We start from the raw sequence: 14397 nt of genomic DNA on the forward strand, positions 1-14397 counted from the left end.
ATTTAAGTTATGTTACATTCACTAATTACAGTAGGCTAAATCATTCATGTCAACCCTGTGCTTAGTAACCTATGGATATGAAAAGCCCACAAGCACCACGAGTAACCCTTTAACCTTTAAACAACGTTCAACCCCCCCCATTTTTTTTTTTTAGCTGAGAATCACTAAACTCTGTGGCTACAGTTTGGGGATGAGCCCTTACTGTTACAACACACCAGTGCATGAAGCAAGGACCATAAAGACAGGGATGAAGAAGTTTGGTGTGGAAGAACTCGACTGGCCTGCACAGAGTCCTGACCTCAACATGACAGAACACCTTTGGGATGAATTGAGAAGGCCTGTGAGCCAGGCCATCCAACATCATGTCTGACCTCACAAATGCACACACTCCTAAGCCTTGTGGAAAGCCTTCTCAGAAGAGTGGAAGCTGTTATAGCAGCAAAGGGTGTGCCGACATCATATTAAACCCTTTGCATGCACATATGAACTCGAGTTCATATGTGCATGAGGGCAGATGAGCAAATACTTTTGGCAATATCGTGCATTTAGTTGCTGGTTTCAGTACTTCCTATATTGTTCCCCTAGAGGCAGGCTGCTCATACTGTATGCTGCAATATCATTCAGCTGCCCAGCTTTCTTGTTTGATGGTCTTACCAACTCGATAATATAGAAATTGACCTCAAAAGGTGAGGTAACTGAACTGAAATGCAGTTCCGATGTCCACCATCTTTTGTCAGCAGTTCTGCCCTCAAGTGATAATACTGCAGTTTTCACCAGAAGTGCAGGAAAATCAGTGTCAATATGAAGCAATAATAGCTCAAAACTAGTCAGAATAAGGTGTTTGGCAGTTTCCCAAGCCACATACTCAACTCTGCTACTCAACCTACAAATGCATTTTCATTACAAATGTGGCAGCATGCAAGTGTAAAATTAGAAGGCTTATAGTATAAGAGTTTAAGATTACCAGGATTGCCAAGAAGCATTGCTCCAACAAAACAATAATCAGCCAAATACATATTGTCTTGCTTTTTGTGCTGAATATTTATCAGAAGTTTTATCTTAAGATGATTTGGTCAGATAAAAAGAGAGGATGTTGTTGCATTTTAGTTGCCATTATTTGAAATTATGTGTAACACCAATATGAGCTAAAAATACCAGCAAGCCAACACACGGGGTCTCTTCCTTGCTAACATAGAGGTTTCATCAGATATCCACTCAGACTGGGATGATCAAACATTTCATGTGAGCCACTGATCACTGAATAGACCACCATACAGCTGGAGAGCATTCAAAGAGAGTCTGGAAGGTAGGCAAGAAAAGTATGCTGGCTGCTTCTGTTTCTCTCTCACCCAACTAACTGAGCAGACATGCAAATAAACCACATAGGGGACTCAGGTGTTTTTGGCTTTGTAGTCTTAAAAAGGAGACAGAAAGTGACTGCGAAAAAAACGAGACGGGGAGGGAAAAGATACAATGTTTTCCTTTTTCTGCCTCGGCTGTGAAACCCCATCTAGCTTTCGTTCCCTCTTCCATTGTGTCAGCCTCTCTTGTGTGCATTGCTGATGAGGCCCTTTGACACTGAAGAGGTTACCCGACTCCCATTGAAGAGGTTTTTCCTCTCAAACATGTGCACACTTACATGCACACATCCACAGTGTTCTTTTCTTTAGTCTTCCTCCACACAAGCCTTTGTCTCAACTTATTCCTTTATTCTTTGTTCCAAGTCTTTTAGTCACCTCTTTGCACTCACCAACAAAGCTAAGCTGAAGCCGATACCAAGAAGAAGTGTCAGAAGACACATCACTGTCAAGAGGGGGTAAAGGTGAGGAAGTAGAGGGGGTGTACAGAGGAAGATATCCTCTTTTTAGGTCCCAGTTATCTGTTCTTTTTCTCCAGTCTTACTTGTTGTATCTATCTCTCTAACAAACCACCAATGAAAGCTTGAGACCTCCCAAACACTCAACTTATTTTTTTCTTTCATTTCTTGGAACATCTCATAATGAAAACTCTAAAATTCCCCTTCTGGTGAAAGCCATCTTAGATGACAGACACCTTTTTGGAAAAAAACATTAGTGACATGTTAAATCAATAGCCACAATATGCAACAAGACATTTAAGTGCACATAAGAATAAGAATGATCATGATAGTAATTCATGCATACATGGAATTCCTTACAACAAAATGATAAAAAATCTTGCTTCAATTATGCCAGAAAGTGGAAAACATGAAAACCATGTTTTATATTATGAGATGGGACGGGATTGTTCAGAAACAGGCTTAAGGGCCTCGTTATGACAGGAATTTCTGGAACAAGTATCTACAGAGGCTTTTAAGCCAATTACAGCTCAAACCTTGATTTGTATATTGTCTTTCTCCTGATGATTACACATCTGCCACTCTGATTTTTCTGCAGCTACAGCTACAACTGATTTTATTACCACTGTCTTATGACTCAGATCGCAGACAAACTGCTATACATCAAAGATGCATTAACAAAAGTGTTAATAATAGAGCCAGTTTTAATAGTAGTACTACTAATTGTGGTAATAACCATTAACTTTCTGGAAGAACGATTCAAACAGTAACAATGGTTCAGACATTAATGATTGATTTTGTTTTAACAATTAAGCAATGCTTTATAATCAAGTTCTATGTTCGTTTCCAGAAAAGGTCTCAATTTTCATTGAAAATTGAGAAAGAGAGACTTAAAACCCCTTGAAAACTGAACTTCTGGGAACTATTTTACTTCAGGGTGCACTGTTCTGGATTGGTGAGGCAAATTTAAAAGATTTCTATTGCCAAATCCATGTACATTTGTATTATTGTAGTAAATAAAATTGAATAGATTAATAAAGCTGAAGATTTGAATTAATCAACAGGCAGCTAAAAGCCCCAAAATGACCTTGAAGCAGACATGAAGTAAACCGTCTTCTTCTTTGCCACACAGCGCAATGTGATAATGATGTCAAGTGTCAAAGAAAACATCTACAAGACACTTATATGTGAATAGTTTCTGTACACCTTCCTGTGCAGCTTGGGTGGGGAACTCTAGGCCTCGAGGGCCGGTGTCCTGCAGGTTTTAGATCTCACCCTGGGTCAACACACTTGAATCAAATGATTAGTTCATTAGCAGCCTCTGGAAAACTTCAAGACATGTTGAGAATTTAGCCATTAAAATCAGCTGTGTTGGATCAAGGACACATCTAAAACCTGCAGGACACCGGCCCTCGAGACCAAGAGTTCCCCACCCCAGCTGCACAGAAAGGTGTACAGAAACTATTCACATATAAGTGTCTTGTAGATGTCTTCTTTGACACTTTAAGAAGACAGTTTACTTCATGTCTGCTTCAAGATCATTTTGGGGCTTTTTGCTGCCTGTAGATTAATCTGTAGATTACCCCTGCTGTACAGTCTGTTGCAAGATCAGAGGTGTATTGCAACTGATGGCTGGAACTCTAGTGTAAAGAAAATATTTTTATAAACAGGTATAAATCCTAGATCTGAGTGGTTGTGCTTTGCTTTGGTGTCAGATCAGTAAAAACTCAAAGACAGATGAGATGGGCTGTTTCAAAAATGAATAAAACAGAGAAGACTGACTAAAGCAGCATTCACTAAATCTCTCACACACAAGCCTCCACATACCTTCGCAGAGGCAGATCACCTCATTGCACATCTTGGACATCTTGGGTCCTAGCCTTGTTGTGGGCATCATCTTGACATGAACCACCCATGTGAATATTGCCACCAAGCAAGAGCAAGAGAGAGTTTGTGCTGGGTTGAGTCTTGTGTATGCAGAGTTGAAAAGAAAATTAAAAGTACCCCTATTTTTTACGCTGTTGTGAAAACCTTCACATCACTCAAGCTTATCGTATTGAGTTAGCTAGCTAGCTAACCATGCAGTAAAGCCTGTGCAAAATTGTTGACTTGTTCTTCAACCCAAAATGTCAAATGACTGTGAGGCAGGATAGTTAAGTACAATAAATGCATAAGTAGATTTTAAAAATTGAAGAAAAGGAGGAATGTGCTAAATAAAATGTCGCTCTGCTAGGGCCTGTACTAGGATGCGTTTAGCATAAACATAACTTACTATTTTGCTCACGGTTTTTGCCAATCTAGCTTTGATCATTTTTACATACGGTAAGTGGACATGGCAGCAGAGTGGTTGTCAGTATTTGTAGGACAAAAGGACCCAATTGAGGGGACACCAAAGCAGGCAAAATAACTCACAAGCTTGTTGGTAAAAAAAAAAAAAAAAGGTTGAGTCCATGGGACACAACTTCAAAGAAACGCCAACAATGACAAACGAGAGACAAAGGCAACCTGGGGCTCTATATACATACATGATGTAATCAAGGAAAATGGAAACATCAGTTTAACAAGATGCAGCTGAAACTAATTTAGACTAAAACAAAGGAAGTCGAACCAACAGCAAGACTCAAGAGACAAATTACAAACAAAATAAACAGGAAGTAACTAAATGGAGAATCAGTTAAAAAAGAATGGGGATGCAAGAATAAGCTGAAAATAATTAGTCAAATATTAAACCCCAACAACCGAATATAAAATCACAACTATATTAATTAGTACACTTTTTAGTAACAGTCTTATTATTCAGACAATGAAAAATATGACTTCAATCAATTATAAGTGCATTTTTTTAACTTAGTGTGTTTCAGAGAGTCTATCATAATCCAGATGTTTTAGTCAAGCAAGAACTGTCACAACTGATAGCAACAAGTCATATTTGTTCCTGATGGGTGTTACACTCTGCCAGGGCTGCTCTTTGTCCCCAATTCTATTCATAATGTTTATGGACAGACTTTCTAGGTTCAGTCAAAACAATTAGTGTGTCAGTGATCTTAAGATTGTGTCTCTGCTTTTTGTAGTTTATGTGGCTTCATTTAACGATGACCTCCGGGTTACACTGGGACAGTTTGTAGCCAAGTGTGAAGTAGCTGGAATGAGAATTAGCACCTCGAAGTCTGAGGCCATGGCTCTCTGCTGGAAAAGGGTGGAGTGACCACTCTGGGTTGGGAATGTGTTGTTGTTCCAAGGGGAAAAGTTCAAGTATCTCAGGGTCTTGTTCACAAGCGAGGGGAGAAGAGAACACATGATTGGCACATAGAGTACTCCTGTCGATTTAGCGGCTGATCTTTCCACCCTGACTTATGCTCTGGGTAATGACCAAAAGAATGAGATCGCAGACACAAACGCCAGAAAAAAGTTTTCTTTGAAGAGTGCCTGGGCTCTCCTTTAAAGATAGGTGAGGAGCTTGTAGCTTGGAGGGAATCAGAGTAGAGCCAGTACTTTTCCACATGAAAAGCAGACAATTGAGGTGGTTCAGAGATGTGATCAGGATGCCTTCTGGGTGAGGTGTTCCAGGCATGCTTAGAGAACAGGCCCCAAGGTAGACCCAGGACACATTGAAGAGATTATGTCTCTTGGTTGGTCTGCGAGCAGTTTAGTGTCTCCCCGGAAGAACTGGAGTAGGTGGCAGAAGAGAGAAAAGTCTGCAGTAAAAAAAATGGATAGTTGGATAAATATCGTGGTGAAAAATACCAAAGTTGCATAGCAGACATACTTTCAAGGATTTCCAACTCAGTGAGGCTACCTCAGCAAAGCTTTTTTTTCCAGTAAATTCCTGCTTAATTTGCAAAGGTTGGGTTTCCTTCACCATTCACTGTAAATACAATTTGTTTCTTTTTGAATTTCTTTTTTGCTCCTGCAACTCTCCACTAGCCACAAGACCATAACAAACTGAAGCTAAGCGGTCTGGGAAGATGTTTCAATAAACAATTTGTTTCTCTGAACTCTGTGATGCTTTAATGGCTCATATGCACACACATACAGATGCACAGACACACACAAAGAGACACACACCAATCTAAATGAATACTGTCGTACTTATGAGAAAATCCCCTCTTTCTTTGCCACTACAGTAACCAGTTCGAACCTCTTTTCACTCCCACCTTATTTTCCTCTTCTCTCATCCCTCCATCCCAACCTCTCAACAATTTACATCCAGAAGTTGAGAAGCAGCTGGACAATAAAAGCAGCTTAAAAGGACACACTCCCACAGTGTTTATGTTAACCAGCCCTGAACAGCAATCAAACTGAAGAGTAAAGAGGCCAGTTGTTTTGGTCGCTAGCCAGATTTGTGCGTGTAGATCCATCTCTGGCTGCCACAGTCAAAGCGACTTTAGGACATTCTGGGGCAGACACGGCGTATGTTTGTGTAAGTTCATGAGGCGATGTATCCAAGAGGCCTGGGTTTGGGGGCTTTTAAAACACAGCTCAATAGCGCAGTTTCTCCAAACAAGCTGTTAGGACGATCAGATTAGACATTAGAAGAGGGAACATGCCCAAGATCAAGGATGAAAGAGCTTCCTCTGGTACATCTTACCAGCAACTGATGACACGTTATCATTTCTATCTGTAAATATAAGAAGACTGGTGCTGCATAGTGTAGCATTGTCCACCTCCTTTTTGATTTAGCTTACAGCCTGTACTGGACAGATAGTGGCTTATCTCATTTGAAAATAAAAATAAAAGCTTCTGAAGAATATATTTTATGAAACCTTTTCTTAATTCTACAAGGACACCTTAGCGAGAGAGGGCCACTTAAAGTGTAAGGCGTGCTAAGATGGTAGATAACTTTGTCTTTCATCTACTATATCTACTGTTTTTGTTTTGTTTTGTCTGTTTGAATTTACAAGCAACCATTCACTTCACAATGCCTTGTTTTTGCTCTAACACACACACACACACACACACACACACACACACACACACACACACACACACACACGCTTTCTTTGGCTGCAAACTCTTCTTAGACCATCAAGACGTGGCCAACCAAAAGTGTCACACAGGTACATCTTAGGCCCCTGAAGGTTCTTATCTAAATCAGACATTATGGGGTCAGCATGCCTAGCAACCACCTAGCAATGTGCTAAAATAACCTGATTTTAGCCTTTATGCACCTAAAACATGACAGCATCCTATTGTTTTAATTTAATGAAAAAGAACATCACATTTACAGACACAAACATTTGAAATTACATAATCTAAAAGGACTTGAGCATGGACATGTATGAGTAGCTTTAATTTAATGTTGGATTTTTCCCATTGACATTTTTAATTAGTTTGCTCTATTTTTGGAGTTTCTTTTTCGGTACATTTATTGCGGTGCTGTTGGAGTTTATTCATCTATAGGATAACACTGGTAGAAACTACCACTTGAAGTGTTAATAAAAGCTTTAACACAATTAGCTTTGTGTCAAAGCTTTCAAAGGTAGTTGTATGTGAGCCCATTTTTTTCTCCTGTAGCAAAGCTGTAATATTAACGAGCCAGTTAGAACATATTGCTCTGATTTGGGATTCCAGTTAAAAATGTTTAATAATTCTGTCTGTGGTGAGCTTAGGGTGTGGACAAGTGACACATTTGTCCTTATTTGCACATCAGTAGATTACCACATTGCGAGACATGTCAAACACACTTTCTGGAAAGGTTTCATGACACAGCCCAACTTTATGCTGGAGGACCCATCCACATAACCCTTCAGTCACACAGTTACATTTACATGCCTTTCAACAAGATTGCCTCATTTACTCAAGAGAATATCTGTCTATTGCACAGAGGAAAGTAAACACGCAGACACACACGCTAACTCAGATCTGTGTGCAGCATAAGCTTCCTTTTCACTGCGAGAACTTTTGTCGGGCATGAGGCAGTCTGCCTTTCGTTTCCATTGTGCAGTAAGATCAGCCAGATTCACCACGTGATATAATCAATTCACTTTGAATGTGATGCCAGAAGATTGTAAGTTATGTGACTATCGATATACCCCATGATTTAAAGAAGTTTTTGAAATAAAAACTAGACTTTATAAAAATGAGAACTAACTGAAACCATATTTTCCAGCTAGTTCAAATAAAGATAAACACGGGAGATGTTGTTAGTCGTAGTTTTTGTCACTTGGGTCAAACAACCTGCCTCAAGAGACTTTTTTCATAATAACTCACACAGTTAAGAAATAAAGTAAAAACTAAAAAGAAAAACAGAAATAAAACAGTATTTGAACATTGCTGCTCACAAATAAGCACTTCTACACACGCATGGATATACTTATTTACAAGCATGTATACACAATCAGTCTAATCTATATGCATTCATAATTATATACAGACAATTCAGTACTTACACTACATTTGGCTCATGGAGCATCTTGTTTTCTTGAGACTCAGGATGTTTGACTGTGAGTCAGCCGCTTTCAAAAGTGCTATGTGATTGTGGTATCCATCTGAAATCATGCCTCTGATAAATATTCTTCATATTATAGCAATGAAAAAGGCTTAAACTGAAACTAATAAACATTAAACTGAAATACAAACAAAAGTACAAAGCTATAATTTTATTCATAAAATTGGGGGCAGAGGGGGCTGTGGCTCAGGAAGTAATCTCCAGTCTGCATGTTGAAGTATCCTTGGGCAACCCTGAGTTGCCCCTGATGTATCCATCAGAGTGTTAGATAAGGTGGAAACATGCGCTCGTATGAATACATATGTAATGAATGAGCGTTGGACTAAAAAAACAAGATAAAACAATGAGTGTTGAGGGACAAGCTTTATAATGACTGCTTTTATCTAATTTTATTTTCATCTCAGCTGCATGCCATATTTTAAATGTTTTTGAGATTCACATTGTGATACTTCTACTTATCTGCGATTTCTCTCAGATAAAAGATTAAAAAGTATTCTCTCATCAAAACAAACTCCTGTCATAAATAATTAAATACCTTCCACATCAAATCGCATGCAAGGCCAAGAAAAACAAATTAAGCAAATTGTCTGTGTGTGTGAGTGTTTTTTTCCAAGGAGGGCAGACTATCCCTGCTGGGAGGAAGGATGGAGGTTTATTGTGTCTGGAACATGCTGCGCTCTGAGTAAATACTGGCAGCGTGTCCCTACTTCAGCTGATGAGACTGTCACCTCTGCAGTGATCTTCCCTCTCTCACACACTCTCACACACGCACACCTTAACAATGACCTGAAGTCCTTCTGATGCGTGTTGCAGACATATGAAAAATACTTTCTATTTGCATTCAAGAAGAAAACAAACAAACAAACATAAACATGCAGGAATTCCCTGACAGTGATTTCCAAACCTGTTCTTTTATAATTATCACAGCAGTTAGCCTGTGCTCTGGGAGTGACAGCTCTCCTTAGATCTCCTCAAGCATGCAACCAGATAACAGCCTGTCTGAGTGCCACTTGTTACAGGATGAAAACACCCTCATCATGCACACATGCAATCCCCATGTCCATCTATCTACAGTTTAATCAACTCAATCTATGTGGGTACCACTCCCCTTCTAAGTGCCTCTAGTTTACTCTTTGCTGATGAATAGCAATCAAGTGCCGCTTGTAGGTGAAAATATCACACAGCCTGATATTTACATTTCAGTCATTGTAAAAACCCTGATCACAGACTCATGCAATCCCATTCTGCAAAAGAGGGACACCTTGAAGTTAAAGTGGCTTTCCTACCCATTGTGCTCATCTTCTACCCGCTGCCATTCAGAGAACCAGGACTATTCTTTGTTTATACCTTAATTTTTAAAGGAAAACAACAATTTGAATCATGTTTGTGGCCGGAGTTACGTCACTTCCCAGCTGTATTTCAGTGTCTTATTTTTATGGCTGTCTTCCTTTTAGTATCATCACGAAATGTATCATATCTTATCGTGAACCCTACCATCTTATCATCTGAAGCGATCAGTGCGCTGCCTTAAGCATGTATTTGTCTTTATAGTTTCCTTTCATGCTTTAAAAATCAAAGCAAAAATGCTGCTAAATTTTTCATGCTGTTTTTATTATCTATAACACAAAAATGTTAGTCATGTTTTTCAGCAATACTTTATAAATAAATGAATAAATACAAAGGAAACCCTTTCACTGCTTTGAGCTGTTTGCTAATGTGCAGCATTCAGATGTGTGTTAACACAATGCTAAGTTGGAAAGATATCTTCAGTGATCTTAGAGAAGAAAATGCTGCTGCCCATCAATCTGGGAAGGTTTATAAGGCTAATCCCAAACAATTTGACAGCCATCAGTCTACGATGAGAAATATTATCCACAAACATTCAAGACAGCTGCTGATCTTCCCAGGAGAAGACATCCGAACAGGATAAGACTTCTAAGTAAATGTCCAAACAAATTTGGACGGATGAGACCGAACTGAATACATTTGGTGAAAAACGAAGCATATCAGCACAAACATCTCGTACAATCTGTGAAGCACAGGGGTGACGATTTGGGGACCCTGACACTTTGCTATCAATTGGGCAAATTGCAATTTGTGCACGCAGTCCTGCCACAGGATTCTAGAGTCAGATGTGAGGCCATCTGTCCAACAACCAAATCTTGGTCACACAGGGTCACACTACAGATTCCAAGCACAGCAGCAAATCTACAACAGAAAGGCTGAAAAACAAAAAAACAAGGTGTTACAAAAACCCAGTGAAGGTTGAAATGCTCTGATGGGGCCTTAAGAGAGTTGCACATTATTTAATGTTAATGCAAGAGTGATAAAAATCTCTCACATTGTTGATTACTTCAATTTTTATTCTAAAGGTGGTTCTAACAGCTACCGAATCATCACATGTACTGCACAGGACTTTTATCTAGTCAAGAGAAAACAGATTAAAAAACAAAAAACAAGAGCATGCATCGATTAATATGTCACCCAACAGAAGTTTGAACTTTTCCAAGATGACATATTTGTTTACTCTAATTACACTCTGAGCTTCAAAATGCAGCGTTTCCTTGTTTTGTTCACAAATGGAATATCAAAGGCGATGTAATCTCATGAACATGTGCTGTAAGTGTAAAAGTGATAACAGCATGCTTAGAGTAACAGAATCTAAAACTAAATCTAAAACAATGGCTGTGTGTGGATAATACTCCTTCCTCCAGCTTGTGATCCTTCATTTAGCTAATTGCTGCAAGTATTTTAGTTTTCAACTCTGCCATAGAAGATTGGGCTGGTACCATTAGCCTCACAGCTGTGGCGGACCTCAGGGAAATCCTTGCAGATCAGCATGTTTACTTTAAGGGAATTCAACTGCACCTTTCACCTTTAAGTGTACGTCAGGGAAGAAATTACGCTTTCAGGAAACTTGTGTAAATACAGATTTATTAGGGATGAAAATGTTCCATGACAAACAAAAGAGGGGAAAAAACAAGTTCACAGTACATTTCATCAGTTCGTCTCCATAACATGGTGCACTGAAACGTTGTACAACTTTAAAAGCTCATTGTTGCCCTGCCTCTTTACAAAAATACTTTCCTTAAAAAGAAGAAGAAACACAACAGGCATAAGGGGGGAGGGATACTAGCAGAATTATCAAGATTTTTCATCACTTTTAATTTGCTCGATATCAGACAAAGAATGCATTTCCTTGTGGAAGCTAAGACGTGAGAACGATAGGCCCTCATGAGCACTAGTGACATGTGCAGCTCTACACTTGCACAATGAAGCAAACATGCTGGCAGCAAACTGAGGTCAGGTGGTTAAAAAAAAAAGCAACATGAACACAAAACAGAAGGCTATTGGTCCTGTGTTTGGTTGGAATTTGTCTGTCCTGATCCTGTGCTTGATTATGTAATAGGTGACTGGTCAGGTGAAGGTCCCGTGGAAAGGTATTGGCCATTTCATGGAGAGGTAGGACAGTTGTCAACATATCAGGTCCCAGGATGATACTATAACAACTAATGCATACAGTACTTGTAGATTACAAAGTGATGAAGACTGCTCACATATTACCTCATGACTATTGTTCAAATTACGCCACAATATACATTCTTGCCAATTGATCTGCTGCAGCAGTGCAACCGCAGCAGAAAATAAATGGAGCACATTCAAACGTGACTCAGTTGTGACACAACAGGTAGAAAGTGGAAGCTGCCATCTTTTTTCGGTCTGTGATCTACTCAAGTGTTTTTTCATAACGCAAATCTTTCCGAATTCGAGGGGCCATTTGGCACTTTTTTTGTGTTTTGGACTTTAATAAAAGAAAGGAAGAAATAAAGATTTTAGAAGTACTTCATGATAACGGACACCTCATATCTGCTGGATCGTGGCAACAATTTTAATTAAATAACTGCTTAGTTGCTTAGACTCGACGCAACAAGGCCGACTGACATATGGCCCTACTTTACAAACCTTCATTTCACCGCAGAGCAATAATGAGGGCACGCATTGGAGTGGATGAGCCACATTCACTTAAAAGGAGAAAAACTAAACCTTCTTTACCATTAAGGCCAGCAGGATAGCATTTAGTGTACTGTAATATCTGAACCACACAGAAAGAAGAAACACATCTGGCTCAAACACATCATAAAAATCCAGTCGGCTATCAGAGTGTTTGTAAGAGTGAGACGGGCTTCACTAGCGTTCTGCACAGCTGTGGTGGCACACATAACGTTCAGATCCTTTTGGTTTATTGCATTGCTCATCTGACGGAAGAAGTCTGAATGGATTTTTTCTCAGCTGTTTTCTTGATGGAAGGTCACGAGATACACTCAAGTGAAAAGAGAAAAAGCAAAACAGCACTAAATACAGACATTTTCTAAAATAATTATTAGACCAAATACAAAAAAAATCTCCCAATACAGTATAAAACTGGAACTGAAATGTTGCACTATTCTGCCTTTTTCCCTTTTACTTGTACAGGGGAGAAAAAGAGCAGATCTATCAAAGGGAACACATGACTAAAACAAAACCAAAAGGGGGCGAGGAATCTTTACAGGGTGGTAAAATATTAGCGCTTAAGTCTGTCATACCTCCTCTTGTGATTCACTATCATATTTTTTAAATTCCAATCCAAGTCTAATATTTCTTTTAGCTATTGGCTATTTTCTAAAACACCTTAACAGTGAAATGCATCATCTCTAACATCTTATCTACATTTGTGGCTGTTTTACATTAATATACGTCTCTGTAATGAAGATGACTCGCTGTCAGCTGCTCCCCTTATTAAACAGAAGACATGCAGAAAGTTGACAAACCCTTTCTTTAAGATCTAGAAATAAAAGAGTTGTGCATTACCTCATTAGGAAATGATAAATCTACAATATCTGCATTATTCAGCTCTGATTGCAAAAGCAAATTTGCTTTTATTTATAGATCACAGAAAGGGTTTGCAGAAAAGCTTTTACCCTATTAATCATCTTTGTTCACTTGGCTGCGTTACAATTGGACAAAGATGAACTGAATGCTGGAATACTTTTGGAAAAACTAAGCCTTATTGTTGTCGTCCTTTCTCTCTCCATGTGTGTGCTCTCAGCGGAGGTGCCTGGTTGAGGCAGGGGGCACATTACTGGGACTCGCGGACCTTGGCTTGTAGGGCATCGCAAGTCTTCTTAGCATCGCCTAACAACATTGCAGTGTTGGGTTTGTAGAAGATGGGGTTGTCAACAGCTGCGTAACCCACACCCAGGGAGCGTTTCATCACAATCACCTATGGAAGGAGACAAATTCACACAGGCTGGTAAGCTTCTGATTGGACAACAAACAGATGACAAAACAGAAGAAAAAGTTTATAAGGACCATCTGCAAAAAGTGTTTTCCTCATCTTCTCCATTCAATCCCTCCATTAACAATGGTTGAGGCACTGCCGCACGACTTATAGCGCATAAATCTGCACCATGCCACGTGCATGGATCAAAATGGTAAAGATTCAACTTGAATTTCTTGGAACGTCACAGTGAATCAAATCTGGCAACTAGGGAAGGAGGATCAAAAAACTTCTCATCTAACCATTAGAGATTAAAGTTGCTTTCTGTGTGATGCAATCTTTTTCAGGGTAAATCTACGGCACTATGGCTCTGGACTCAAAGGATTGTAGCTCCAATTAACACAGAATTATGGATGCTTGAATCTCTGAAATATTTGAATCCCCAATCTCTGACAGCAGATTTGGACGTCTGCAGAAAGCAAACTTTTGCAGGCAGGGGGATGATATTTTATTTATAGCCTCTCATATACAAGGAACATAATATCGTTTAAAACAGTCCAAATTAGGAGAATGGTTTGACAGATATTCAAGCTTATGGAAACAAAACAACAAACAAAACATTTTCATTCAACTTCACTCTCATATTTCTCAGGTGTCAAATCCAAAATAATCTAAGGAAACTGAAATTTCTGTTGATACTGATATTTAAAAGTGGTGATGGTGTTCTCTCTTATTTTCCAACCACTATGAATTTTATGACAACGAAAAAAATTGGAGGACTAAGCTGAAGTAGTTGTCTAGACAATGAAATTTCAAAATGGTCCATTAAACGAAATGATCGTTGAAAAACGCTAAAAACACTCCAACTTTTACCCT

The 14397-nt window shown here is 39.1% G+C and overlaps 1 protein-coding gene across 1 annotated transcript in view; it reads right to left on the reverse strand.

The window, feature by feature from the left end:
• Positions 1–11186: 11186 nt before the first annotated feature.
• Positions 11187–14397, reverse strand: part of nnt (nicotinamide nucleotide transhydrogenase) — a 36506-nt gene continuing 33295 nt past the window's right edge. The window contains exon 22 of the mRNA XM_005735316.1: positions 11187–13524. Within this exon, the coding sequence (XP_005735373.1) occupies positions 13381–13524 (144 nt within the window). The 3' untranslated portion in view covers positions 11187–13380. The remainder of the gene's footprint in view (positions 13525–14397) is intronic.

This window comes from Pundamilia nyererei, unplaced genomic scaffold (assembly GCF_000239375.1).
Source record: "Pundamilia nyererei isolate P.nyererei 1_Seehausen unplaced genomic scaffold, PunNye1.0 scaffold00063, whole genome shotgun sequence".
NCBI classification, from domain to species: domain Eukaryota; kingdom Metazoa; phylum Chordata; class Actinopteri; order Cichliformes; family Cichlidae; genus Pundamilia; species Pundamilia nyererei.